The 27,742-nt window shown below is 40.1% G+C and overlaps 1 protein-coding gene across 1 annotated transcript in view; it reads right to left on the minus strand.

The window, feature by feature from the left end:
• The window catches only part of FBXL17 (F-box and leucine rich repeat protein 17), a 293,402-nt gene extending 269,930 nt beyond the window's left edge, over positions 1–23,472 (minus strand). Inside the window, exons 1-4 of the mRNA XM_072360283.1 lie at positions 22,590–23,472; positions 12,423–12,545; positions 9,960–10,217; positions 9,228–9,359 (exon numbers count right to left, since the gene is read on the minus strand). Coding sequence (XP_072216384.1) covers positions 9,228–9,359; positions 9,960–10,217; positions 12,423–12,545; positions 22,590–23,348 — 1,272 coding nt within the window. The 5' untranslated portion in view covers positions 23,349–23,472. The remainder of the gene's footprint in view (positions 1–9,227; positions 9,360–9,959; positions 10,218–12,422; positions 12,546–22,589) is intronic.
• Between the last annotated feature and the right edge of the window lie 4,270 nt (positions 23,473–27,742).

The raw sequence follows: 27,742 nt of genomic DNA on the forward strand, positions 1-27,742 counted from the left end.
GCTCCCCAGTACAAAAAAGACAGGGATCTCTTGGAAAGAGTCCAGCGGAGGGCCACAAAGATGGTGAAGGGCCTGGACCATCTCCCCTACGAGGAGAGACTTAGGGAACTGGGTCTGTTTAGCCTTGAGAAAAGAAGGCTGAGAGGGGACTTGATCCAGGTTTATAAATACCTGGGGTGTGGGAGCTATAGTGGCGAGGCTGGTCTCTTTTCAGTAGTGCGTGGGGACAGGACTAGGGGCAACGGGCTGAAACTCCAGCATAGGAAGTTCCGCACGAATGTGCGCAAGAACTTCTTTACGGTGAGGGTGACGGAGCACTGGAACAGGCTGCCCAGGGAGGTGGTGGAGTCTCCTTCTCTGGAGATATTCAAGACACGCCTGGACGCCTACCTGTGCGACGTGGTGTAGGCAGCCTGCTTTGGCAGGGGGGTTGGACTCGATGATCTCTAGAGGTCCCTTCCAACCCCTATAATTCTGTGATTCTGTGATTCTGTGATTATTTCTGATGGATGCAAATTACCAGCGTTCTAAAATAATGAAGCCAACAGCTTTAAGGACTTGCTTCACAACATCAAACTTGCTATCTCTTTCAGCAAGAAGCACTGCAACTCACTGGGAGAAATATTATCAGTTTTATTTCTTATCCTCGGGTGAATGACTGAATATTTTTACCAGAACAACACAGATCAAGATAAAAAGTTAACAGGTGAAGAACTACAAGTCATTCATCTGGAGTTTGTCAGTGTTCTCTTCTGCCACAGGATATAGCCAGACTGAAAAACAAAACCAGAACCACCTAAAGTTTGCAAAAAAAAAAAAACAAAAAAAAAACACAACCACCAAAAACTACAGGTTAAAATTGAAAATTTCAGGAACAACTCAATTTAGTTAACACTTTCTATTAAAACTCATATTTCAGTGGAAACATTTTTTTACTGTAGTATCACAGAATTTCTGTGACTGAAGAAGACATGGGTAATAACATCTGGTTACTTGACTAAAACGGCAATTAAATGCAATCAAGCAATCCAAAAGGCTCTGTATCCAGCTACGAATCTCTGGCCATTTTTTTTTATTTATTTTTTTTCAATCAGGTTAAAAGCTTAAATAATTTATTCAGCAATAACAACAAAGACACCCAAGCAAATAAAAAAAGTGCCTACTCCAGTTTAATTAAAGATCTATTATGTCCATTAAAATGTACATACATCTACCCTACAAAATGAAAATTACATATTTTGCTTAGTTCAGTAACAATTTTAGTAATCAGACTAGATTGTAAAATACATTAATTGCTGGAATCCATGAAAATAAACATAATTTCACCGTATACATCTTTTTGAGTATAGCAGTTACACATTATTACAGAGGCTTTACTGCTACAATAAAAGCCTCTTCTGAAGTCAAGTACTCTTGCAACTTTCTATTAATTTCATTTTACTTGCATTCACTCTTTTTACATAATAAGTAGGTCAAGTTAAACAAAATACTACAACAGTAAACAAATTGTATAAGTATCTACTGAACTGAATACTATTTTTTTTCCTATGTTAAGCACTTAATCAAGTTGGGAAAAAAAAGAAAAAAAAAGGGGGGGGGGGGGAGCTACAAGGAAAAAAAAGTCAAACAAAACCAAACCAAAATAACACTCCGTGCCCTATAAATACAGAAATATCCTACAAATACTACTCATTTCTGTATCTCCATTGCCTTTGGTATGTGTTTAATCTACAATATACAATGGCTCTCTCAATATTTATGCAGGGAGCAGAAAAATTGACTGATACTTAAAATTGCCATCTCACTGTGTTTTGCTTTTGGCCTTTTCATATTATTTCTGTCCATGACGTGTACCCAAATCTTCAAATTTTTGTCACTATGTTGACTTACAGAAAAAAATAAACTTTTCTCATACATACATGAAAGCCTTGTTAGTTGTATGATATCTAATTTCATATAAAAGTTCACGGTTTGTTTTGTTTTGTTTATGCTTTTCAACTACTGTTTTTAATCTACCATACGCAACCTAACCAGAAGGGTCCAAAAACATAATTAATCCAATAATATATATTACAACTCTGGTTCTTCGTTCCTTTTAAAATTTACACACACAAACACACGCTCATACATACAAAGTCAAATCACAATTTCCAATAGTTGGCTAAGGGATCAATAAACAGATTAAAAAAACAAAACAGCACAGAGTAACAGGGTCATATAGCTCACATCAAGCCACAGTGTTCATACATACAGTCAAGCAAAGCTGTTTACAACTACCTTTACACAAAAATCACAGTCTGTCCACAGAGTTTGTTTCTGCATAGAATAGCATAAAGAAGCTGCACTAGTTTTTCTAGAAAGACTAAACCCAGGGGAGTGACAACTGGACATGGAGCCATTCACTATTACCATGGTCCAGGGCTGCAGTAAGTGAAATTAAATCATTTCACAGATCCTTGGTAGTTTTTTTCTTATGAAATGTTGATGGTTTCAGTCCAGTTCCTGGTTCTTTTATGCTATGGATATCTATCCGCTATCACAAATGAGCACTCCTGTTGGCAGCCACAGTAAAGGCTGAGTGAGACTGAACAAGCCTCTTAACCTTTGCTACAGAGGTCTCTCTCTCTAGGTCAGGGTTTGCAGCGCTTTGGTGGGGCAGTGTGGTGAAGCTTGCACTGCTGCTGCTCACTCTGTACCTGTTCAGTGGACAAAAAGAGGACTTCAGTTTTCATTGCTGTCAGTCTGAATTCATCTTAAAATCAAAAAGGTCTTTCACTTGCCTTTATATACAAAGTTTGACCACTGAAGACATATGCAGGGGAGTGAATCACGTTAAAAGATGAAAACATTAAGGAATACTAAACCAAAAAAAACATATCTAAGAAAACAAACAAACAAAACACCTGAGCCTGCAACTTTTAAGTAAAGTCCCTTTCTGAAGTGATGGCTTCAGGACAACAGATAAAAAATAGCTTCTATATAATTGAGGAGGACATACTGTGTTTAAATGCATAATGTGGCTTTATGCACAAACCCAAAAATTATTACTATAAGAAGCTCCTACTTTACCTGACATCAACGACTTAAACAAAACTAGATTGCCTCTAATATATGTCACTGAAAAATAACTTCAGTGAAACACTCAAGGCGTTTTTCCTTTTTCATTATTAAAGTAATAGCACAAAAATAATAATAAAATCCATACAGAAGTGCATAAAAGTACTGTAGTTTATTAGATTCAGTATTATTTGTATTATTGATAGTCAATAGTTATCTGGAAGTTTCCTACTTTGTATTCCTAAATACGCATCACCGTAAGACCCTGGCCTTGAAGGAGGCACTAGTTCAAACCAGCATTATCACTGCAGAAGGTGCTCTTACCTAGCAACAGATGAAAAGGGAACAAGAGCTGGTTTTCCCTAGGGTTCTGCTTGGGATCTCCAGAAGCAGCTAGTTTAAATTAATTCAATACAGAGTATATCTAGCAGAGATGTACACGTGTCCATCCTACACTCTTCTATTTTAGGGTAACATAAAATATTCTACAACATCCCAAAATTTTACCCAGTGGTTTTCTTCCTCTTCATGAATACTTAATGAACTACACATTAGAAATCTTTTGAGGTACTTCAGTAACAATACACATAAATGCACTGCAAAAGTCAAATACTATATACTTGAATAAGCTTTAATATAAACCAGTTGCCAAAATTCTGAAGACATTCAAGAACTACTTAAACAGTGACCCTGACAGCTCAACCAAAAAGAAAATAGGTTCTGTAGTACCAGCACAATGTTCTGAAATTATCTGCTTTGTGTTGGTAATTTACAGTATTAAGGATTTCAAGTCCTATACAAAGTCAATATCGCCACCTAAGGGTAAATATGAAGTACTGTATTTATTGCCAAATTATTAGAAGAAAAATTTATGGAGAAAATATGATGTAGGATGAATGGTTCAAATGCCTTTCTACAGAGAAACACATATTTATGCAGAAACATTTATCTTGACTTTATTTTTAACCTTTTAGAACCAAAGCAGGCACAGATGGTTTACCCTAAGAACAGTATTAGAGAAACTGCTAACAAGGTCAAAAGTAAAACAGATCTGAACAAAAATAAAAATAAATGAAAATTTTAAAAATAACACTAGATCATTTAGATTTTCAAAGAAATTATGGAATTGCTTTATTTTGATGTATAATATAATAGAGTGAATGTTGCCACAAAAGGGACACTTTTAGAAAGACCAACTTTCCAAGACTATTTCTAATACCGAACAGATCCCTCACTTTTCAAGAAATTATATTTTTCCATATCTGAGCTTAGTTTTGGTATCATTACTGACAGTTTTTTAAGCATGGAACATTGTTTTTGCAGTACAGTAGTTGCTGTTAGTATATCAGACCAAACAAACTGAAGTACACTAATGATTGTATCATTATTAATGAACACCGCCAACACTGTCACGTGTAACAGATTTTCGCTTTAGAAAGCCCTAATATAATATCTGACAAAAAATAAAGCACCACTGTGCACAGCTGTGACATACAACAGAGAGATCAGTCTCTACATTGGTTTCATTTCAGTATGTATGCACTTATTTAGCAAGTAAAAAGTCCTATGTATGGGTTCTGTGTCTACAAAGAAAACTTAACTATGCTTTTATGAAGAACATGAGTTTTTAATAAATATAAAAAAAATAATAGAAAGGGAAAAGTTTGGAACAACTACAGTTTTTCAAAACCTTAAAACAATCAAATGAGCTAGTAAGAAATATTTGGGAAAAGTATTTATATGAAAGCATGGGGAAATTATTCCTTTTCTTTGAAATTTCTCCAAGTAGAACATTTTAAAATAATTACATGTGAAAAGTGAAACAGTATATGCAATAGGTTGGGGGTGAGAAAGCAAGAAAATCACATTTTTTTTATGAAATGTTTTCCCCAAAAAGCCTTTTTTACTTAGCAGTGAGAGAAAGACTTCCATACACTGTATACTTCAGTACTTCACATTACCAGATGATGTACAGTGTACGTCTTTTCCCATCAAACAATTTGACAGGACAAAAATCAAAGCTAAGTGCTCTTTACTTTCCAAATGTTTTCCACTGCTGTCATGCACAAAGGCCTTTGGACGCGCTGCTTAAGTAAACGGTTCATAGCCAATGTGTAAGAAGAAAGAGAGCTGACTTCCAAGCTCAAGAACAGCAGAAAAAGGAAAAAGTATTAATTCTCAGTAATTAAGGATGAATACAGCAGATTACATTATGCCATGAAAATTCATTTTATCCAATAGAATTTTACAGTAGGTTAACTTTAGTCAGTGCTTTAAGATGGCTAAGTATTTACCTATTTGGCATAAAATAGGCAAAAACAAAGACTTTGCATTATAGTTTTAATGATTATTTTAAAAAAAAAAAAAAAAAGGAAATCTTTCACACATCTTAAGCATTATCGGTTTATTCAAACATAATGGTTATAGTTAACACAAAGTTATATGTTAATTACTAACAAAGTATTGATCTTTAAAAACGGCATTAAGAAATCACCTTTAAAATATTTATTATAGGAAGTGTTTGTATATATGGAGCATGAAAAGGTTATCAAACACCAGTGTGCCCAATGAGGTACAATTCTGCCACACAGAAATGCAAGATGCCTTCTGCTCAGAGTAGACAGTGTTCCTGGACAGACTCAAAAGATAAACAAGTGACTAAAAGCCTGACTAAGGTAGACTACAACTGTCTTAATGAAAGTATATGGGAACTGTCAAACAAATCGTTTATCTTTAAGCCATTTACTTAAAAAGATCCTGTTATTGAGGTGGGAGAAATGCAATCGGGATTCCAACTGTGGTATCTTCAAGTATCATTTCCTGTCTACCCCGAACTAACTTTAAAAACATAAGACAGCACAGGAAGAATGTACAGTAGTAGGAAAGCTGTCAATCTCTTATATCATCTAAATCCTCAGCTGCACTTCCTCTATCCTTCAGAAGCTCCTTCACCTAAAAACAATCCAAAAAACAGACACTGTGTGCAGTAGGAAGGTACACTGTAACTTCCACCTGCTAGCTGTAGGCAACCACTATTAATATAATTTTAGCTATTAAGTCATTATGTTAAGGAAACAGAAAAGAAAAAAAAAAAAAAAAAATCACTGCAAAGAATCAACATAGTTATGAAGAGAAAGATTCTGCCATCTCTAAAATACAGCTATCAAATTGAAGTCTTCTCATAATGACAAAATTGAGAGTTTAAACATGGCCTGTATAAAATTCCTTCTGGGGACTTATCTTCCATTTAGGCTCCGTAGTCACTAATTTGTTATGTACCTCTCACAAATAAATCACAAAAACTTTTAGGGCCCCATCCATCCTGTTATTTCTCAGTCTGAATATTATATGTGAAAATGGAGCAGTTCTCCGATTTTTCATTGACAATTGAGTACTTTTTCTCTGCCATGAAAGGAAAAAGGAGGTTGGCAGAAAGAAACAAGAAGCTAACAATAAAATTTACCAATTCATCTTGCACCAGCTTCATTCACATCAATCATTCACATGAGGCAAACACAAAACTAACACTTGTGGAATTCAATACCAGTGAAGAATAGAAAACATTAAGTCCAACAAAACTCAAGAGGCTAGCAGGGTTCCTAACATTGTTTGTTCTTTCTTTTACACTGAATTTCTGTGAGACAGGTTGATTATATGAGACTGTTTTGAGAACATACAAGGAAAGATAACTGACACACTTCAGAAGGCTTGCAGATATTCACTAGGTTCCCCATTTGGCCAGTAGGCTTCAGAAAGATTTTACATACAATTACTCTTCCATTGGAAGGACAGGAAAAGTAAAAATGTTCTCAAGAAGTATAAAGCATAAACAGTTATGCAAATGCCTTATACTGCAAGCTTTGTGATACTTAACGTTCTCCTCATGCATTCTTTCAAACTGTTTATTATTTGTAGCTTTTGCTTATTATCATTATGTAGTCAGTATCTCAAAGAAAAAAAAAGGGTCTAGTTTTTTCTGTGAAATTTTAGTATATTAAACAATCAGAACATAAATTCTTCTGTGTTTCTGCTCAGCAGTTTGGTAATGGAGTTACTTAGCAACAGATGAAGCAACAGAACGGTGTTCACAGATCCACCTTTCACTGTAAAGTAACACTCACAAAGGCATTATTTAGCTGCTGGATGCCTCTTGATAGATGTATTTTTGAAGTACAAAATCCATTAGCCTGAGACAAGCCTACATGAAAACGCAGCCATCATGTACCATCTATAATGCACTCTAGTTCAAAATTAGTAAAAATTGCCCGTAAGATTCACATGACTTTAAGCACCTCTGAAAAAAAGGGAAAAAGAAGAAAATAAAAAACGTAATACACAGACACAATATACAGCAGCAACAGGAGAGATTTAAAAAGGAGAAAAAACATCTGACAATCTTCATGCAAACAAACCAAGGCTGTATGTCAAGAACACTTTCTTGCCACGGAATATTAGGTTTTCAAAAAAATTATTCTTTAGTTCAGAAATGAACACACCCACTCTTCCCAAAACCCTCTTCTTCACATAAGAGTAGAAAATAAGATGGATCACAGCAGTAGTTTTATTTTAGAAGGCAGTCAAGAACAAAAATAACACGCAGAAATTAACAACGCAAGGAGTGGATTAGCATTTACAACCAAGCATTATTCTCTTTAAAGCTAACTATATGCTATTAAACAATTTTTTTAATTTTTTTTTTCTTTTATTATGGAACGTAGAAAAGTAAAAAATCGTCAGTTTACAGAGCTAATACAATTTGTCTTGTTTCATCATGTAAGATTAAAGTTCCACAACAGAAAGATTTGAAAACATCCTACCCCAAGGAAGTGAAAAGATTGGCAGTTTTAGTGGTTTTGTCATCTAGTGGAATCATCCATGAATACTTTATTCTAAAGATTCAATCTCCCAGATTTCATAATGCAGTTTATTTTATGTTTTACAGCTCTAGACTGGTAAAGAGCTGGATTTCGACTCTACACAAAGCTAAATTGAATTCTGCCAAAACATACCGGGCAGCAGTTTAAATAAAATTTAAAATTAATAACTACATTCATGAAAAACTGTGCAAAACCTGAGTTCTGATGAATTATTTGACAAACCTTCAAAAATGCTGGAATAATAATAATAATACTCTATTCATTTGAGAATAGACGATAGATTTACAAGGACCTACTTTGACAGTACTGAAAGAGTTTCTTTTGTAACTGGGGTGAAAAAAGGGCTGGGAACACCGTTATTTTCCCTTTCAACAATTCTGAGGTCTCTGTTTTGGCTATTATCACCTATTTCTCAAGTCCCCACAGTTTGGTGAACAAAACAAAACAAAAACATGTTATTTTAAAAAGAGAAACTCTTCTCAAATGTCTGGTGACATCTTAGGCATGTTTGACAATTTGAAACCACACATCAAGTGACTCATGGTACAAACTATGTTTCCTTACAAGCAAAATGTATTTGTCCCACTTCACCAGTATTCAAACCAAAGGTTACAACACTGGCCTAAGCTGAAAGTAAAGAATTCAGATGCAAGAAAACTTATCTATTTACATACTTAAAAAAAATAGTTAAATAGGTAAGTAAACAAATAAAGCCAATGCTCTAGTATACCATTTAGTGGAAACTGGCCTTGAGCTTTAGAAACTGTGCCTTCAGAGCTCACTCATTGTGATTAGGACAGGATACTTGCTCTGCTCCTCAACACTACTTCATTCTACTAGCACAGGCATACTACTTTACTGCATCCTGACGAGAAAGTGACAGATTTCAAGAGAAGATAATGTGTGTTTTATTTGTAGTCAACAACCTCAACCTACTGAAATCTTTAAGTTCATATAAATTCGCATTGCGCTGTAGAAACATACATTGATAATAAACAGAAGAAACACTTGATATGTACTAAACATTCTCCCACGCAAATATCTACCCAACACTTCATTCCTGGAATGTCGTGTCAAAAAGCAAGTTATTGTGTGTCTGAAATAGCATTAGTTTAACATGTACTCAGAGTTACCTTCTGCACTACATCTCCAGAATCTACATTTTCTTATCCAAAAGAATGTAGATGTTCTTGGACAGTGAAATGCTTAATCAGGCTGAAGTTTTAAATTAACAGAAAGGGAAAACTTTGACAATGACAATGCCGTGAGGAAAAAAACTTGACGTATACTTACTAATTTGTTTTCTTGCATGTATATTCTTTGCAACTTCAGGCAGCCTTTAGCTATAATAATCATTCCTTCATCTGAGATCTTGTAACACTGACCAAAATGAATGTCTTTCAGTTCTTTGCATTTTGAACCCAGCTGCAATTAATGAAACCAGAGCAAGTATTTAAAAATAAAGGAAAAACATCACCTTTATTTGCAGGTTGTATTATTACTATGTGAAAACAAGAAAGATTATAAATATACACATGGCACAATGAGACTTCTACAGACTTCTACAATAAACTAAAAGAAGATAAGAGTAGCATTTAAGAATGAAATAAATTATAGGACATATCAAAGCAACTAAAAATACCTGCTCACTAGACAACTGACAAGATATTTAATTAAACACAAATACTTGACAACTTACGCTCAGTACTCTTCTCAACAGAAGAGAGAAAATGGATGAAAACTTCCTTCATCCTTAATAAAGATCTCAACTGCCTGCTTTTGTGATGTAAAGATCCAGTAAAATCCCACTAACCTGAGGTAAACTACAGCAGGACAAACTGGATAGTAAGCATGGTACTTAAAAAAATATATGACCGTATACAGATACTTAAAGTAAAAGAGGTCATCCAATTTATTTATATCCTCAAAAACTATCTTCCATGTTCATTTTTGTACTTGTCAAAAAGCCTGAAGACTGAGATTACAAAAAGAAAAAAGAAAAAAAAAGATAGAACAGATGGTTACCTGCTTTAAACCTTCATCAGTGAGTCTGTCTTGATTGCCTACGTGTACTTTCTGAAGAAGCGGACACTGAGAGGCAACTGCCATGATAGAGGTGTCAGAGAGCTGCTTACATCTGTATGCAGTATACCTTAGCAGTCCAGGACATTTACATGCTAATATGCAAACTCCTGTATCGGATACATTGCGGCAGTCAGAAATATTTATTTCAGTAATATTCTGGCTTCTTGATGCTATCTTTTCCAACAGTTCATCAGTGACCTGCAAACAAAAATCAAACACTGAAATTTAACTTATTTTGTAAGTATCCTCAATTTCATTAAAACAGAAGCTACTCTGTTTACATAAGCTATTGCAATAATAAAAAGTTGTGTCTCCAGAAACATTACTGCTGTGACCAGTTTTACAGTTAATTTTAAAGAATTCTGCTCCAATGCTTGGAGAAAATAAGATTAGCAGTTCTAGAGAAAGCAAATTTCTTCCTGTAAAAGCAAAGGATTTGCTTGCTTTTCTCCAGTAGCACTCTATTTAGTTAAGGTAGTGTTTACAGGTGAGTATATGGTTTACATGTCTCTGAAATGCAACAAGTTTTCACTTCAGCTATGGTAATCATCCAAAACTGCTTGTCAACCAGCAAATAAAACAGTGATGCAGGTAACAGTGAGCATCTCAACAACATAAAACAGTAACCTAAGGTGCCAATGAACAAAAGGGAAGAAAAGTAAAGGATACAACAGTTAAAAAAAAAAAAAAAAAAAAAAATCAAAAACAGAAGTTTCCTCCTATTACTTGCTCAGCTTTGAAGTGAGTATTTGTATATTTAAATGTTAACAGAGGAAAGACCATTAAATCAAAGAAACATGCATTATATTCCCAGAGCTCTGAATAAGAAAAGAATCTGCTTTGTACCTGCACATATTGTTAGCTAACACGCCAACCATATTAAAAGATGCCAGTACTACAAAGAAGGCAAGAAAGGTAGCATAGATTTCATTCTGAAGCACGTTAATACAAAACAAAAACAAAGTCAAAGCAGGTAAGACCAAATGCATTACTTTACCTTGCTTAAAAAGAGTTGAATTTAAATAAATAAATAAATAAAACTAACAAAACCATACAAGAGCACTTATCCATTTAGTGCAAACAAGGCTTGGATCATTAAGCCTGGACAGGGTAACAGGAAAAAGCACAAATCTTCCCTGTTTTTCTCTCTTTTGTGGCTAGGAAATAAACACTTCCTTTGCTGCACTCAAACTGTTTTCGGTTACTAGTTTACTAGTAAGTCCAATATCATAGAAGATAAATTGAGAAAATGAAAAAAAAAAAAGAAATACCTCATACAACACTGTTCTTTTCCATCATTCCACAAAAAAAGCCACCAAACCCTTCCCACAGAATGAGAGGGAAAATAATTTTTGTTTACACTGCTTTAGGAACTCAATGAAGAACTGAGAGGACAAGTTTCTTAGGGCAAAGCCATAAATGATAAAGTTCAGTGAGATCCTAGCACATAAGAGGCAAAAATATTTAAAAACTTAACATATAGAAGCAAAACTACTTCTCAGGACAATGAAGAGGGTAGTGATTTGACACATTATGTCTCTTGTCTAAATAAGCTTGGAAGTCATCTGGCAAAAAAACAGAAAATCTGATATTCTGTAGTGCTTTAGAAATACATTAGTTCACTAATAACTCTAGAAACAAGACCACTTGTATGGTTTCCTATGAATGGATGACCTGAAAGTAATATCCCACATACAGTCTTTGTGTTCAGAATAGATAAACAGCTTCTTGAAAAGGGATCCTACCATCCTCCTTCCACTGCATCCACTAGCTACACAGAACTCTCAAGACACAAAACTCTCAAGACATAGTTCTACAGATCTCTGTGTGCAATAAAGTAACAAGAAGCCTAGAAAGGGCTGACAAATAAAACAGGCATCCTTAAGCAGCTTTTCCAAAGAAAAGTCTAAGCTCTGTAAAAATCCCAGAAATATTAACTCTAGGATATGCTAAAGACCTCAAAAATAAAAACAAGATCTGTTGTTTTACTGGTAGGAATAGTATCAGTCATAGAGAAATGAAGGCTTTCATAGGAAAACATGCTAGTTGAAAAATCACTGTTCAAACTAAAGCATCATTACATTTTTCAACAGAAATATACAGTATTTGAGGAAATTACCATTACCTTATTTAGAATGAAGATAGGTAGCCCACAACTATTTCAAACAATACCCATCTCATGCTGTTTAATAACTGGTATTTGTCAAAGGAAGTGAACTTTCAGAAGAGTTAATCTATGGGTTAGAACTTTTTCAGCCTCTAGTATGAAAACCACTGAAAACGCAGACAGCATGTAATGGATTTCTTTTCTTCTTTTTAACCTTTGATTAGGAGTTCGGGTTTTAAGAGCTAAACTTCTTTAAAGATAAAAACCTTTTTTTTCCTACAATGATGTTTCCATACCTGTTGGCGACTACTCAGATCCAGCTGCTTCCAAAACTGAAAATCTAAACAGAGATCACGCCAATATTTACAAACTAACGATGCTGAAAGGCAGCGCTCATTCAGGGACAAATTGGAAAATATCTGTAAAGAAAGGGAAAACACAATTTGTCAAACGTAATCATATTTAAGACATAATTATTTTATTATTAACATACCTCATAAAAGATAGGAAAGTTGCACGCTAGTGCATGCAGTGCCTGACACCAGTAAGTTGCTCCCAGCTTGATTAGAAAAGGATAATAACAAAAATCTACACACCACAACAGCTGAGAATATGAATAAGTCATATTAGTAAAACCAACAACAAAAAACATCCCTCATACGCACTCATTTCTTAGACCAAATTACAAACGTGCTTTTGAGATGGCATACTTAAAGAATTACAAATACAAATATTACATGGATTATAGTCTGTACACATTATTTACTAACCACAGGAAAAGTTTTTTCCATCTCTGCTCTGATTCAGATAGGAAGACCTTTTCAATTCAGTATAGAAAAAAAACTCTTAAGGACACTGAAATATCAGTCCCGAGGGAAGGAGATATGGGTAAACTGCAACTTTACAGCAGGCTCAAAGGATGGCCTTCTATTTATTATATTCAGTCCTACCTCAGAAAAAAAAAGGTCTATTAAGTATAAAATGTGAATACACTCTGTAACCACAAGTGGACTCTAATCCACAAGTCACCCTACAATGAAAACAGGCAATCATAATATCAGGATACATACATGCAGTCTGCAAAACATATAACAGTACTCCCAGCCAACTGATGAGGACATCTGTTACTAAGCTGAAGCCTTAGTAGAAGTCTTCAAGAAAATCTGAAAATTCTGAAGTTTATAGGGAAGCACTGAGTTCTAGAGAACACGAAAACATCCAAAGAAATATTTAAGACAAGAAAAGGAACATCAAAAGGGACAACAATTAAGAGAATGTTTCCATCACCTCTGTGGTAGGCTGGACAATTTGTCTCAAAAATTGTTAAGAGTTCTAAAGTAAGAAAAATAAATCATTGTAATATAACTTATTTCCATGATTGGTCACTGAAACAGATTAGACAGTCAGCTGTCAGCAATAACAGCAAATTATTGCCTCTCCATTCAAGAAGACAGCTTAGCTGAATCTAGGACAGTTGATCCTTTCTTCACAGCGCCTGTGTAAATGGCTTTAAGAGAAAAGCAATGTTGATAACACACTGGTGGGTTTGTTTTTTTTTTCAGTTGTTGTTGAGCAGTGCTGGACAGAACCGGGGCAGCTGACCCAAACTAGCCAAAGGAACACTCCATACCACATGACGACATACAAAACAAACTTGAAAACTGAAGGGAGTTGGCCAGGGCGCAATCACTGCTTGGGGACAGGCCATGCATCAATCAGCAGGTGGTGAGCAATTGTTCTGCGCATCACCTTCTTTGTGTGTATATGCATACATACATAAATATGTATATACACATATGCAGTGATTATAATTTAGGACCCTCACAACAAGAAGGACATCAAGGCCCTGGAGCAAGTCCAGAGAAGGCCAACTGATGAAGGAACAGGATTGCCTGTGCTATGAGGAGTGGCTGAGGTAGCTGGGATTGTTTAGTCTGAAGAAAAGAAGGCTCAGGGAGACCTTATAGCTCTCTACAACCATCTGAATGGAGGATGTGGCAAGGTGGGGATCAGCTTCCAGTTGCATCAGGAGAGGTTCAGCTAGGATATTGGGAAAAATTTCTTTTCCAGAAGAGTGGTTAGGTTCTGGAACAGGCTGCCCAGGGAGGTGCTTGAGTCACTGTCCCTGGAGGCATTCAAGAAATGATTAGATTGAATCATAGAATCACAAGGTTGGAAAGGACCTACAAGATCATCTAGTCCATCCATCCTCCCTTTACCATACCTACAGAAAACCACTAAATCATATTTCCCAGCTCCCTATCCAGACGCCTCTTGAACACTGCAGGGACGGCAACTCCACCACCTCCCTGGGCAGCCATTCCAGTGCCTGACGACTCTCTGAGAGAAAAAGTTCCTTCTAATGTCCAGTCTAAACCTCATCTGATACAACTTTTGGCCATTTCCTCAGGTCCTGTTTGTTGCCTGGGAGAGAGGCCAGGCCCCTCCTCATCACAACCTCCCTTCAGGAAGTTGTAGAGTGCAATGAGGTCTTCCCTGAGCCTCCTCTTCTCCAGACTAAACAGTCCCAGTTAGCTGCACCTCTTACAGTCTTATGAGCTGCACCTCATAAAACTTGTGCTCCAGACCCCTCACAAGTTTTGTTGCCCTTCTCTGGACATGTTCCAGGGCCTCAATGTCTTTCTTGTAGTGAGGAGCCTACTGTACTGAACACCGTACTCGAGATGCGACCTCACCAGAGCTGAGTACGGAGGGATGATCATCTCTCTGCTCCTGCTGGCCACAATATTTCTTATACAGGCCAGGATGCTGTTGGCCTTCTTGGCCACCTGGGCACACTGCCAGCTCATGTTCAGCTGAGCATCAAATGATGTTGTACTACAAGATGTTGTACAACAAGACATGGTTTAGTGGGGAAATATTGGAAGTAGGTGGATGGTTGGACAACATGATCATTGAGGTCTCTTCCAATCTTGGTGATTCTATAATTCTAAAATTTGATATCCATAATCCTTTGTTCCTTTTCCTTTTTTCCTCTTAATAAATAGTTTTCATCTCAACTCACAAGTTCCACTTCAGTGTTTTGTTTTGTTCTTTTTTTCATTCTCTCCACCCTTCCACTGTGGGAGGGAACTGAGAAAACAACTGTATGGTGAGCTGCTGCTGGGTTAAATCACAACACCTAGCTTGACAGTTTTCAATATGTACATGGATTAAAGGCCTCCTGGGGACAGGGAGATCGTTGACTGTTCTCAGAAAAGCTTCCAACAATAATAGAGAAAAGTCAAATAACTACTTTCTGTAAATGGTTGCAATATTTCATTTCCCCTTTTGCTTCAATTTCTGAAAAAGTCACTGCTTCTTATCTGCTGCATACATCCTGAATGAGGCTCTGTGAACTCTGTTTTCCTGAAAGCTTATGCTTGTCTAAGAAGGTATGTTTTCCATCAAGGCATCAGTGGACTGTGGGAGACAGAAATATGGATGAAACAATCAATGTCTGTCTCCTCCCTGCAGTTCTTCATATTGGTGAGTCCAAGCACAGAGCAAGATGTCTGTGAACAGCATCCAAGAAATCTTCAGTCAAACAGTGAAAAAGCACCCAACAAAGTGATGATTTCACATCTGACACTCCTACTGCAAGACTGTGGTTTAAGCCTCTAAAAAAAAGTCTGAACATTCTCTGCAACTCTAAGCTAATAAAGCAGTAGGGATTTTGAATTCCTCCTGTCAGTAGAAAACAGAAAAACAAATCTTTTAACAGTCACAAAAATTGCAAAAGACAGCTAGGCAAGGTGATCCCTGTTATGTTCAGATATGCATCTGAATGACTACAGCCAATACTAAGAAGGGATGATAATTCTGGCTTTATAAGTTACTTTAAACTAGTCAGTCCTTACTACAGTGGGATATAAACACACTCAGTAGTGGAAATGTCTTCTTTCTTTGAGAAACAAGAGAAGGCAGTTCTTAAAACAAGAACATATCAAACAGAAAAGAATGCTGCTAATCCAACGACTACTGTAAATATAAAAGCCCTGAAGTTATTTTCGTTCAAAATGCCATTCTACCAAAAGCCCTCACCAATCATAGGCCTACAGCTAACTCCAGCACATGAATCATCTGAAAGCATTTGAGATCACGTCTGATTCCACGGAGTTAAGAGGTAAGGGGTCTGCAGGAGTCACAAATTGGCTCATTAAAGAAGCAGAAATCAAAATCAGCCACTAGGGGGAATGCAGGTGCTGACAAAGTTGCTGCACACTAAATTCCAGTGTGGACAGGAGCAGGCACACAGAAAATGTCTTGCTAGTTTCATGAGTTTTGTGTGTGCGTGTGTGTATTTTCATTGATCCCTTGCCTATGACAGACAAATTCTGGATGGGCTGTGAGTCCAACTTTTGCCACATTTAACTCCTGAAAAGCATACAGAAGCACATCCTCCCACATGTCCAACACATTTTTCCCTTCAGCTCCCCGCCTAATCCTACTAAACCTAAAACTAAAGTGTCTCTCATCACACTGTAAAGAAAATGTATATTTAACAAAATATATTCTAAATTCATTTCACATTCCTTTTTCCATGGCCAAAAGGCAGGCTTAGAGAGTGCACGTTTCTACAAAACAAATAAACAAAAACCAACTCCTATATCACCCTCACATCTCACCCTCTTTCAGGTATCAGTGCCTTCTGCTTCAGCTATTTGAGTGATAGGTAGTATTGATGGTGGCCCTCCTGCCCTCACAGTGGGTACCAAAAGGTTTCCCCGGCCTCTAGGTCACATCCCAAGTAAGAATCTGTTTATGTTCATCATTAATGACCTTACCATATCTTCCAGAAATAGTTGGTTTTTTAATGTCAATCTCTTGCTTCAACATAAGCGTACACTCAGACTAACTAATGACTAAAATGAGACATCAAAAATGCAATACGAAGAACAGCAAAAGTCATCTATCAGATTTAGCTGTCCCTCAGTCAGACTACATTCAATCCTGCTGAGCAATGCTACTACACAGCTTTTTCATTGCTAACAGGAAAAAAAGAAAAAAGAAGAAAAAGAAAAAAGAAAAAAAAAATAGAAAAACATAAAATTGGCTGAGTGCTAATATCACTTTTAAGAATGCTAAAAACTTCAAGAAACACAGCTTAAGGATCATGATCTGAGAAAACAAAGTACAGATCACAGACACCAAGGCAAACAAGACTCAAAAAGGTAAGTTCATATATCCTCTAGGTCTGTCCATCATTCTCATTTGATAGAGCTCTCAATCTAACTTAACTAGAAGAGTGAAGGTTTCTGCTTATTTGAGCAATTGTTTCCATTATATTGTGTCAAACAGAACTGTTTAGAAGCCTAAAAGCTCATAGTATCAGCAAGAACAGTATAGACAGAAAACATTAAATACAAAATTCAAATATTTCATGCTGCTATTCATCACAGCGCCTAATGAACTTGGAAAACTAATTCTTGGAAAACTGCCCATTTGTTTCATCAGCTGGGTGCAAGGCTTTAAAACAACTAATTTAAGTCTTATTAAACGGTACTTAGGAATTATATTTGATAATTAAAGGAACGTGCTTAGTACATGACATTTTACTATGAACAGTTAAACCCAGCAGTTAATTACAGGCATGCTGAAGTTAGGCTTCCAGTGGTTTTACATTTATGTTTCAGAAAACTAATCAATCTTCTATCAACATAAAAACAAAGGATAGGAAATGTTTGCCTAGTTTCTTAGGTTTAGTCATTTTCTCCACACACACTCTCAAACTAGATAAAGGAAACATAAGTGACTCATCAGCACCTGAGTACACAGAGAGGATTTATAAGCTCAAGAAAAATGTCTCTGGAAAATAAAAAATAATATTTTCTGTCTCAGTACAATCAAGTTAGAAGGAATTTACACAAGTGTGACACCCAGAAAAGGTGACGTGACTTTTTCACAACACAAGCAGCATTCTCATGGCAAACTACAATTAGTAGGGGCTGCTTATTTGCCTATTGCACCTGGCTACCTGCTATGCTGAATTTAGTTATTCAGAGAAAGTCTTTTCAGACACACCCGATCCTGAGGAAAAGTTTTGCAACATTAGGTTGGTGTCTGATGATCACCCTGCAGAGCACAAAGGAAACTGCAAAAGCATGCATCCGGGGGTTACAAAAGTGACAGACACTGCTCTTAACAGCCACTTGCTAACAGACCGGTTTAGTTGTAATGCAAACTTTAATTTATGTCCCTAAGAAGTTAACAGGAGACAATGATGCCATGTCTTTTATACTAAAAGAATGAAAGGGTTCTGACTAAGAAGAATATCCTTACTTGACAGGGATGATAAAGCCATATCCTCATCCACCCCCAGCCTCAGTGTCCTCACTAAAAGACACCCGAGAGAGCCGTCAGCGAATCACTGCAATATTTCAAATAGAGACAATGAAACATAGTAAAATCTGCTAAAGATCAAGGACAGGCACCTCTGAACAACAGAGGTGGGGGGGCGGGGGGGGTAGTAGAAAGGAAGTTACAATTGATTAACTTTGAATTCAAACAGTGCGCAACTTCGATTACCCTTCTCAATTCGGAGTTTCAGCGAAGCAGATCAACCCTAGAAACACCTGAACAAAATCCAGAAAAAGGTTTTTGGATACGTTAGTCCAAGGCGAACCAAGATAAACAAGAGTGACAAGGCACCTCCAGGAAAAGTAGTAATTACATTCCATGATTTCTGTCTCTCCCATCACACAGTTAATTCTGTAACATAAAAACCTACATGCTTACATGAAAGCCACCCTTTCACACACCGGGTACAGCAAAATACCTAGTTATTTTTACAGTTCTGCAACCGATCTCAGAACGTATCAGGAAATAGCCTCAAGCTACAGAGGGGGAAGTTCAGGAACAATTTCTTCACTGAAAAGGTTCTGAAGCCTTAGAATAAGCTGTCCAGAGAAGTGGTAGAGCCACCATCCCCAGGAGATTTAAAAGTCATGTAGATGTGGTGCTTATGGACACGGTTTAGTGGTAGATTTAGAAGTGCTAGGTCGACAACTGGACTTTATGATCTTAGAATTTTTTGGTCGGAAAAGACCTCTATGTTCCTCCAGAATATTACTATTGACAACATTCATGTACTACCTCTGCTTACACCAGTATAATGACAGACTTTTCTGTCAGAAAGTTTCCTTCCTCTGCACTTCCATAAGTTTAGCAGATCATACAGCAACAGCACAGTAAAGTTAAAAGCTGTTTCATTTTCCTACTGTAGTCATACAGTGACGACAAGCTTCCTGAAAACAAAACAGTACTTCGTTAAACACTGCTAGAGGACAAGAATCAATTAAGACTGAAAGAACGTTTACCTCTGCATCAACTACAATTCTTCTCAATGCTCAAAACAAGTTCTAGACAAAATAATCAAATGGAAACTAATATAAGTTGGTACGTTTAGCAACAGGAATTTGTACATTAGTTTAAGAACCAATACATTAGTTTAGCAAAATGAATCCATAAGTGATAGTTCTAAAAACTTCCCATTCCAGCTTTAGTGGGTGAACAGATTTTGTTGTTGTTGTTTTTGCCTCAAAATGTGCAAGGACATTTTCCTCGGGTTCAAAATACATTGTTTTTAAAAAGTGGCTGACTATGGCCTACTCAGCTCCAATGCCCACAACTAATGTGGTGGACCAGCAAAAAAAAAATTACAACAAGTCTGAAATAAGTGAATAAGCATTCCCAAAGTTCACTTAGCCTGCAGACCTCTTTACACCAGTTGTTTGCTATGCAGCTGTTAAAACAGAAAAGTTAGCAAGTAAGGAAGGAAGATTAATTTCTGCTTTTCACAAAAATACTGCAGCGACATGGGAACAGGCAAAGCATTTGTTGTATGGCCCAAGGATTTCAATACTGAGTAGCAGGTAACAAAGTTTTCCAGACATCTCTGTTTCATGCTTAAAAACACTGGGAAGGAAGGGCTGGCTGCTCTGCAACCAGGAGGAAGGAGCTCAACCAGAAGCCAGACACTGGTCTCTGTCCAGAGCTGCAAACATCCCAGCACTTCACCAGGAGCAACAAACAAGTATGTGACAAAAACACCAGCAGTGCTGTTTTGAGAAAACTTCAGCCCTAGAGCAGAACAAGGATTCAGGGAGATCTAACAGAGGACCAGAAACAGCCTAAGGCTCCGCCTGTCCTGCCCCAGGAGCTTGGCTTTGCATGGGAATGAGGGGAAATTATCTGCACAGTCAGGAGTAGTGAAACAGCACAACCAGATGTGCTTGCACAGTACTTGCCTGCAAAGGGTATGTAAACCACTGCAAGCTGTAATGGGGGGCTGCCTGCCACTCACTTCTATAGTGGAGGAGTGGGGTCTAAGGATCTTAACTGTAGACCACAACTGTAACTCTACCTTAAAGTCTTGCTTCCACAGTGGAGAACATCCTAAATGCTTTCTGTGACAGATGTCTAAGGGTGGAATCACTTATACTTCTTTCAAGGTTTGTTTCTCCACTGACCATTACATATATATACACACACACACACACACACACACACATATATATATATATATATATATATATACACCCAGCACATGGTGAGGCCTTTGGGCACCAGCAAAAATCCAGCAAACAAGAATCCCTCAGAAATCCAAAGTGAAAAGTCAGACACAGAAAGGGATGACAGGGAAGCACCTCAATGCAAAACAAACAAACAAACAAAAAACATCTATCAATCTCAATAAAGACTGAGGGGCAAGGTGAAAACAGGCATGGAGGTTGGTGGTGCTGCTGGAGTTACAGACCAGCTTCTCAGCAAATGCAGCAGAAAGAGCTGAGCCACAGACTGAAGCCAGGCAAGGGGACTTGGGGCAGAAGGTATGGGAACACACCTAATAAACCCTCAGAATACAGGTACGAACATGGCACCATGTGAACATAAAACAGAAAGGCACAAAGAACATTTAAGCCACCAGCAGGTGAGAGCAGCAGGACAAAGCCCCACTATTAAAAGAACAAGTTTTTGATCATGCTGGACTGCCATGTTTTAAAATGTGAAACTGGACACGTGCTGAAGGGACTATAGAAGCCACAAAACTGATGAGAAAAGTCACTAAGGTGTACTTATGCCAGTCTGATCTCAAATTGTAACAGCCCAATACCAAGGATAACACGGGGAGTCACCATCCCTTGTGGATGTGGCACTGAGAGATGTGGTTTAGCAGGCATGGTGGTGATGGGTTGGTGGTTGGACTAGATGATCTTGGAGGTTCCTTCCAACTGTAATGATTCTATGATCTTAAATTAACAGTGGCAAAGAAATGGATCCTTTATTATAGAAAAACTGTGAGGCAGAGTTTTGATCACAGAAGAGATTAAGACAGATATGGCAGTTTGTGATTTCTTAAATATCTGCCATGTGGGAAACTGGGCAGTGAATCTATTAAAAAATAAAAAATGTTGCGTGCCATTACAACATAACTAAGACAGGCATGCATAATTCCATAACAAAACAAACCACCGCCAACAACAAAAAACAAGCACAGACTTAATTTTACATGGAAGACCAACAGCGGAATGTCAGTGTTTGTGGACAAGGGATCAGAAATCACTTTCAGTGCTGGGGTTGCACAACCAGCGTTTATAGAGAGAGAACGGATCTGGTCACAGACAGGAAGAGCCATCTGTCACACTGCTCTGTTACCACTCTGCTTCAAGTTCAGCCATCTGACCCCAAAGAAAACTTCTGCAGCACTCCAAGTCCAACTGGTGCCAGTCTGAAAGAACCCTTGCAACAAACTCCGGAAAACGCTGCAGACTCCAGCTCCAGCAATGGTTCTCACTTGGTCTAAGGCTCAGCTGAAGAACAGTGTGTAGAATGATAGACTGAGCAGCCTGAACTATAAGTTACCCTAGAAAGCAAAGGATAATCAAGGAACCAAAGCGCAGCAGAAGGGAGAGGAAGCTAAGCAAGACCCGGCATATACAAAGCAATGAACTGTTAAAGAACAGACCTCAGAAGTGCTACAAGAATTCAGAATGCCTGGAAGCTTAGTAAAACCAAGACGAACTCAGAACACAGCCTGGAAGAAACCGTATGCCCCTCAGCACAACCTGCTTGCACCGCTCTGACTCGCACAGAACGAGCCGAGCTCACCGACTGCCTGCCTGCTCCCGAACAGCCGACCCGGAGAGCACTACGCGTGCGAGGTGCGTTACAAAGTCATGCAACAGGCTGAAGTCGAAGTGCTTCCGAGGCAGCGCACCGTGACTGCCTCCGCTTCAACTTCAGTGCTCACGCCGCACCCGGTGAGGGACCAAGGCCGCTTCGCCCGTCCCTCAGCAGGGCCGGGCCAGGAATTCGGGCAGGAGCACGTCCGCGAGTGTCCGAGGAGCGGCCGCAGGTGAGGGGGCAGAGGCGCGACCCCCGGGGCAAGGCGGGTGGCTGCAACCCCACCCGGGCCTACCGGCCCCCGCGGCCCTGAAGGCAGCCCCGGCCCGGAGACCCACCTTGAGAAGGATGGAGGGCGGCAGTTGGTTGATGTCGGGCGGCGGCGAAGGTTCCCGGCAGCCGTCTCCGGGGTGCTCCAAGGGCTCCTCGCCGCTCCGCTCCTTCACTCCCTCCTTCTCCCTCTCGCCCTCGGAAGGAGGGGGCGGCGGCGATACCGACCGGTCCCCGCCGTCGCCGCTCCCGGCGGGACACCTCGGCGGCGCGGCCCCGCCGCTCCCCGCCCCATCGGCGGCCGAGGGCAGGGCGCAGGGCTGCGGCTCCGCGGGGCACTGGCAGGCGGCGGCTTCGGGCTCCGCCGCGCCGGCGGCGCAGCGCGGCTGCTTGCAGGGGGGGCAAGCGGGCAGGCCGGCCCCCTTGCGCTTGCACACCATCTCGGAGACGGCCTCGCCGGGCGGCCCGGCCGGCCCCAGGAGGCCTCGCACCGGCGAGGGCAGCAGGCCCGAGAGGAGGAGGCGCCGGCAGCGGCCGCGCGGCTCCCAGGCGGCGGGCGGCAGGCGGAGGAGGCGGCGCGCGGCGCGCTGCTCGGCGGCGGCGAGGGCCGCGTAGGGCGGCGGCGGCGGCAGCAGCAGCGGGTCCCCGGCGGGCAGGGGCGGCTCCGGGGCGGGCGAGCTGGCGCCGTGCACGATGAAGCAGAGCATGCAGGGCCCGCGCAGGAAGCAGCTCCGGCTGCGCGGCGGCACCTTCCTCCCGCGGCGGCGACGGCGGCAGCCGCTGTCCCGGCTCAGGCTGCTGGCCTCCTTGGAGAGCAGGTGGCCCATATAGGAGGCGGCGGCGGCGGCGGCGAAAGGGCCCGCGGGGCGTCACCTGCGGGCGGCGGCGGCCGCTGTCATGCTGCCGGCGGGGGCGGCAGGTGGCGGCGCCGGGGGCGGCGGGGCTGGTTCCGGGACGCGGAGCCGGGAGGGAGACGCTTCCGCTACCGCCGCCCTGACCTTCCCCGCGGGACGCGAGGAGGCGGCGCTGCGGCGGGGCCGCCGCCGCCGCCCGGCGGTGCTGCCGCCAGCGGCCGGGCCGGGAGCCGCCGCCGGAGAGAGGGACGGGAAGGGCCTGGAGGCCCGGCGGCCTCCCTCGGGTGGAGCCGGGGCCGCCCCGAGCGGGCTGCGCTCTGCCGGGCTGCCCCATCGCGCGCGGTGCGGGTGCGCTCAGGTAGAGCGCGGGTGCGGTGCTTGCTCGCGCGGCGTCTGCAAATACGCGCGTGCAGACGGGGAGCTGCGGTGCAGGAGCCCTGCGGCCGCGATGAGGATGCTCCGGCCCCCGCTCTGCTCCCGGGGGCGCGCGGCTGCGATGTGCGGGGCCCGGAGTAAGGCAGAAATAAATCGATTGGTCAGAGCCGGTGGGGAAGCGGACAGGAGTGCAGGCGAGGCGTTTGCGATGGCCGAGTAATGCAAGCTGAGAGACTGATGAAAGCATTCTGCTTCCGAAGCCACGACTTCTCTAACAATGCCTTCTTTACAGCTACGCACTCCGGCGAATCCCGTTTCCTGCTGTTTTGAATCCCTGACCGGCACCTTTGCCCCTATGTTACAGTTGCTCAGTGTGTACATCGTTGCAAATATGGGCCGCAGTGCCGTAACTGGTACTGTTCACAGCAAACTTATTTTGCGTGTTTCAGCATTCGGTTCTAAATTATTGACGTAAAATGACTTGCATGTATAGATTTAAATATATGGGGGTCATTGCCTTTAGTAAAAGGTGTCTGGAGAGGGAGGAGAGACCAGCTGTAACTAGGATATATAAGGTGCAGTATTGCTATTTAAAAATGAAGGGCCACAGCAGAAGTGCACAGTGCCAAGTACTGTGAACAAAATCTTTTGGCCTGTTGTTGTGTGAGGATTAAAATACCTGTGACACAATTTTCCTTTGATTCCTGTGTTATTAGACTTCAAACATTCAGTAAAAATAGGTTAGCTGGGAAGAATACATTATACGATAAAAGTAGCATAATGTAATATTTTATCTGAATGTTTAACTCACTGACACCCATCAATATAAATTGCTGCAGATTCTGGAGGAAAAAAAAAAAAAAAAAAAAAAAAAAGGTCTCAGATTTACATTATTTTTATAAGAACAAATTCAGCTTGAAAAGGCAGATAAAGCCAAGCAAACCGAGTAGCATCATTCAGGAGAAATGCTTACAGTGTCAAATATTCCAAACTAATTATCTATGTCTGTGCAACTTATAAAGAGTCACTGTGGCTTTGTCCTTACTTACATGGTCACGTAACTGCAGTAATTTTGGAAAAGGTGATTGACTTCTCTATGTTGCTTTTACGTCTTACAGTCTGATATTGTCCCATGGATTTGAACTATATACATACAATATACATATAACTCACATAGGGAGTTCTTCCTATTTCTGAAATATTTACCTTGATATGATCCACTTCTTCCTCCTTTTGTAGCAAGTTGACTTGCCCACAATGCAGACAGGAATTTTATCTTCTAGCGTTGCCTTTCCCAAGTAATTTCACCTTTAGGTAATTTTCCTACTCAATTCTTACCATTTTTCTCTTGTCCTTGAGCTTGAAGATTGTCCTTGAGAATCATTTAGGTAGGACATTTAAGGTCACAAAATCCAACTATTAACCCGGCACTACAAAGTCAACCACTAAACTATGTCCCTAAGCATCATATCTGCACATCTTTTAAATACTTTCTGGGATGGTGAGTCCACCAGTTTCCTGTGCAGCCTTCTCCAGAGTTACATAATCCTTTACTTGAAGAAATTTTTCCTGACAGTGGATCTAAACCTCCCTGGTGCAACTTGAGGCCATTAAATCTCAACCTATCACTGTCATCTGGTAGAAGAGGCTGACCCCCACCTTGCCACAACGTCCTTTTAGGTAGTTGTAGAGTGCAATGAGATCTCTCCTGAGCAATCTTCAGACTGAACTATCCCAGATCCTTCAGATGCTCCTCATAAGACTTGTGCTCCAGACTCCTCACCAGTTTCATTGCCCTTTTCTGGATATGTTCCAGAGCCTCAACATCTTTCTTGTAGTATGAGCCCAAAACTGAACACAGCACTCATTATGAGGCCTCACTGGAGCTGAGTACAAAGGAGCATTGCCTCTCTGCTCCTGCTAACTTGACTATTTCTGATAAAAGCCGGGATGCTGCTGGACTCCTTGGCCACCTGGGCACAGTACTGGCTGATGTTCAGCAGAATGCTGACTAACACCTCCAGGACCCATTCCACTAGTGACCACTCCAGCTACTTTGTCCCCAGCCTGTAGCACTGCGTGGGATTGTTGTGTACAAGATGACAGCTATGTCAATAAATCCTTTCTGCTATTACAGTTAAATTTCTGAAGTTTATCAGTAAGAAAAAAAACATCCTCCTTCCACTTTTCTTTCACTTGGCATAGCCATGTTACCAAACCTAAGTGTACACTGAAATACAGAAATTCACAAGAATTTGTCATTGACTCATAAGAATGTTTGCATGATCATCTGGTTGGGAACTATTAAAAAATTACTCTCAAGATACATACATCAGGCAAGGGGGCTGGTTTTATTATATTTAAGGGTCTTTTCCGATCCAAACTGTTTAGTGGTTTCATGATTCTAAAATGCATGAGAAAATATATGACTGTCTAGAGGTGGTATTTGATGTGCAGAGAAAGAATCTCCGTGCCCATGCTTGAATATGCATGCCATGTTAGCTGATGTACAGATAATTTATTTGAAAATCCAAAGAAACTATAGTATGTTAATCTCAGCTGAGGATAAAGAATCACCCACCAGTTAATCACCTCTAATGTTTTCCTACTCAGTGAACTTCTGAGTACTTTGAACACAAGAAGCTGGGAAGCAGATTTTTTTTATATCTTTTTCTCAAACCCTTCCCCATCCCCTCTGCCAAAAAGCCGAGCAATAACGAGAACTACCTGAAGATTTGAAACGTATAAAGGGCGTGACAATATTCAAAAGAAGGGCGGGTTATACCATCAGAGGTAACAAATTGTTCAATTAATCTGATACAAATTCCATCAAGTATCTGTCAGGTGAGCTTTTTTAAGGTACTTCTGTTAGCTTAGTACTCTTAATTTTAAAAGTACTGCAAAAAGCAGGTATAAAACATGGATAAGTGTCATCCTAACAGCACTTCAGAACTACACAGAGAAGCACTTCCCACGTGATTAGCATTATGTCTGCAGTCGTTATGTTCGTTAACAGTTTAGGAGGTTACACAAGATCTCAGTGGTATAGAATTAACTTTTTTCCTGGCATCCTGTATGGTGTTGTGTGTTGGATTTGTGAATAAAACAGTGCTGCTAACACCCCAGGGCTTTGTCTGTTATTGAATAGTGCCCGCAAACTGTGAAGACTGTCTTTATTTCTCACTCTGAGCAAGTAGTCTGGGAAGGAACATAGCTGAGATAGCTTACCCAAATAGGATAGAGGGATACTCCATTCCATACAACTCCATGCTCAGCATTAACAACCAGGGGATTTAATCTTTCTTTCTAGTTAGCTGTTGAACAGAGATGGAGCATGGGTCTGCTTGTGAGGGACGGAGAGCAATTGTCCTTGTATCTTTTGCTTGATTTTCTGTTTTATTTGGTTTTCCGTATTTGCTTATTTGTTCCCCTCTCTTTTCTTCACTTATTAAACTATGTTTTTACTGATGGATAGAGTCAGTTCTGCTGGCTGAGTTCGATCCATAACTGAAATAAAACATAGATTCACTATCAATAAAACTACAGGTAGTACTAAGAATTGCGACATGATGACAAATGATGGCAGAACAGCCAGAAAAAAATGTCATATGAATTACCAATTTATTTTTGAAATACAGAAAAAAAACATAGTGTTTTGTTTTTTTTCTTTAGATTTACATTAAGACAGATTTATTCATAGAATCATAGAATCGTTGTATTTGAAAAGGACCTCTAAGATCACCTAGTCCAACTGTCCACACATCTCCACCATGTCCACTAGCCATGTCCCTCCATGCTACGTTCAAACACAACATCTCCAGAAATGGTGACTCCACCACCAGCTTGGGCAGCCTGTTCCAATATTCTTTTTGAGAATAACTTTTTCCTGATGTTCAACCTGAACCTTCTCTAGTAAGACTTGAGTCCATTCCTTCTCATCCTGTTACTAGTTACATGGGGAAGAAGTCCAGCCTCAGCCTCACCACAGCCTT

Source organism: Excalfactoria chinensis, chromosome Z (genome assembly GCF_039878825.1).
Source record: "Excalfactoria chinensis isolate bCotChi1 chromosome Z, bCotChi1.hap2, whole genome shotgun sequence".
NCBI lineage: Eukaryota > Metazoa > Chordata > Aves > Galliformes > Phasianidae > Excalfactoria > Excalfactoria chinensis.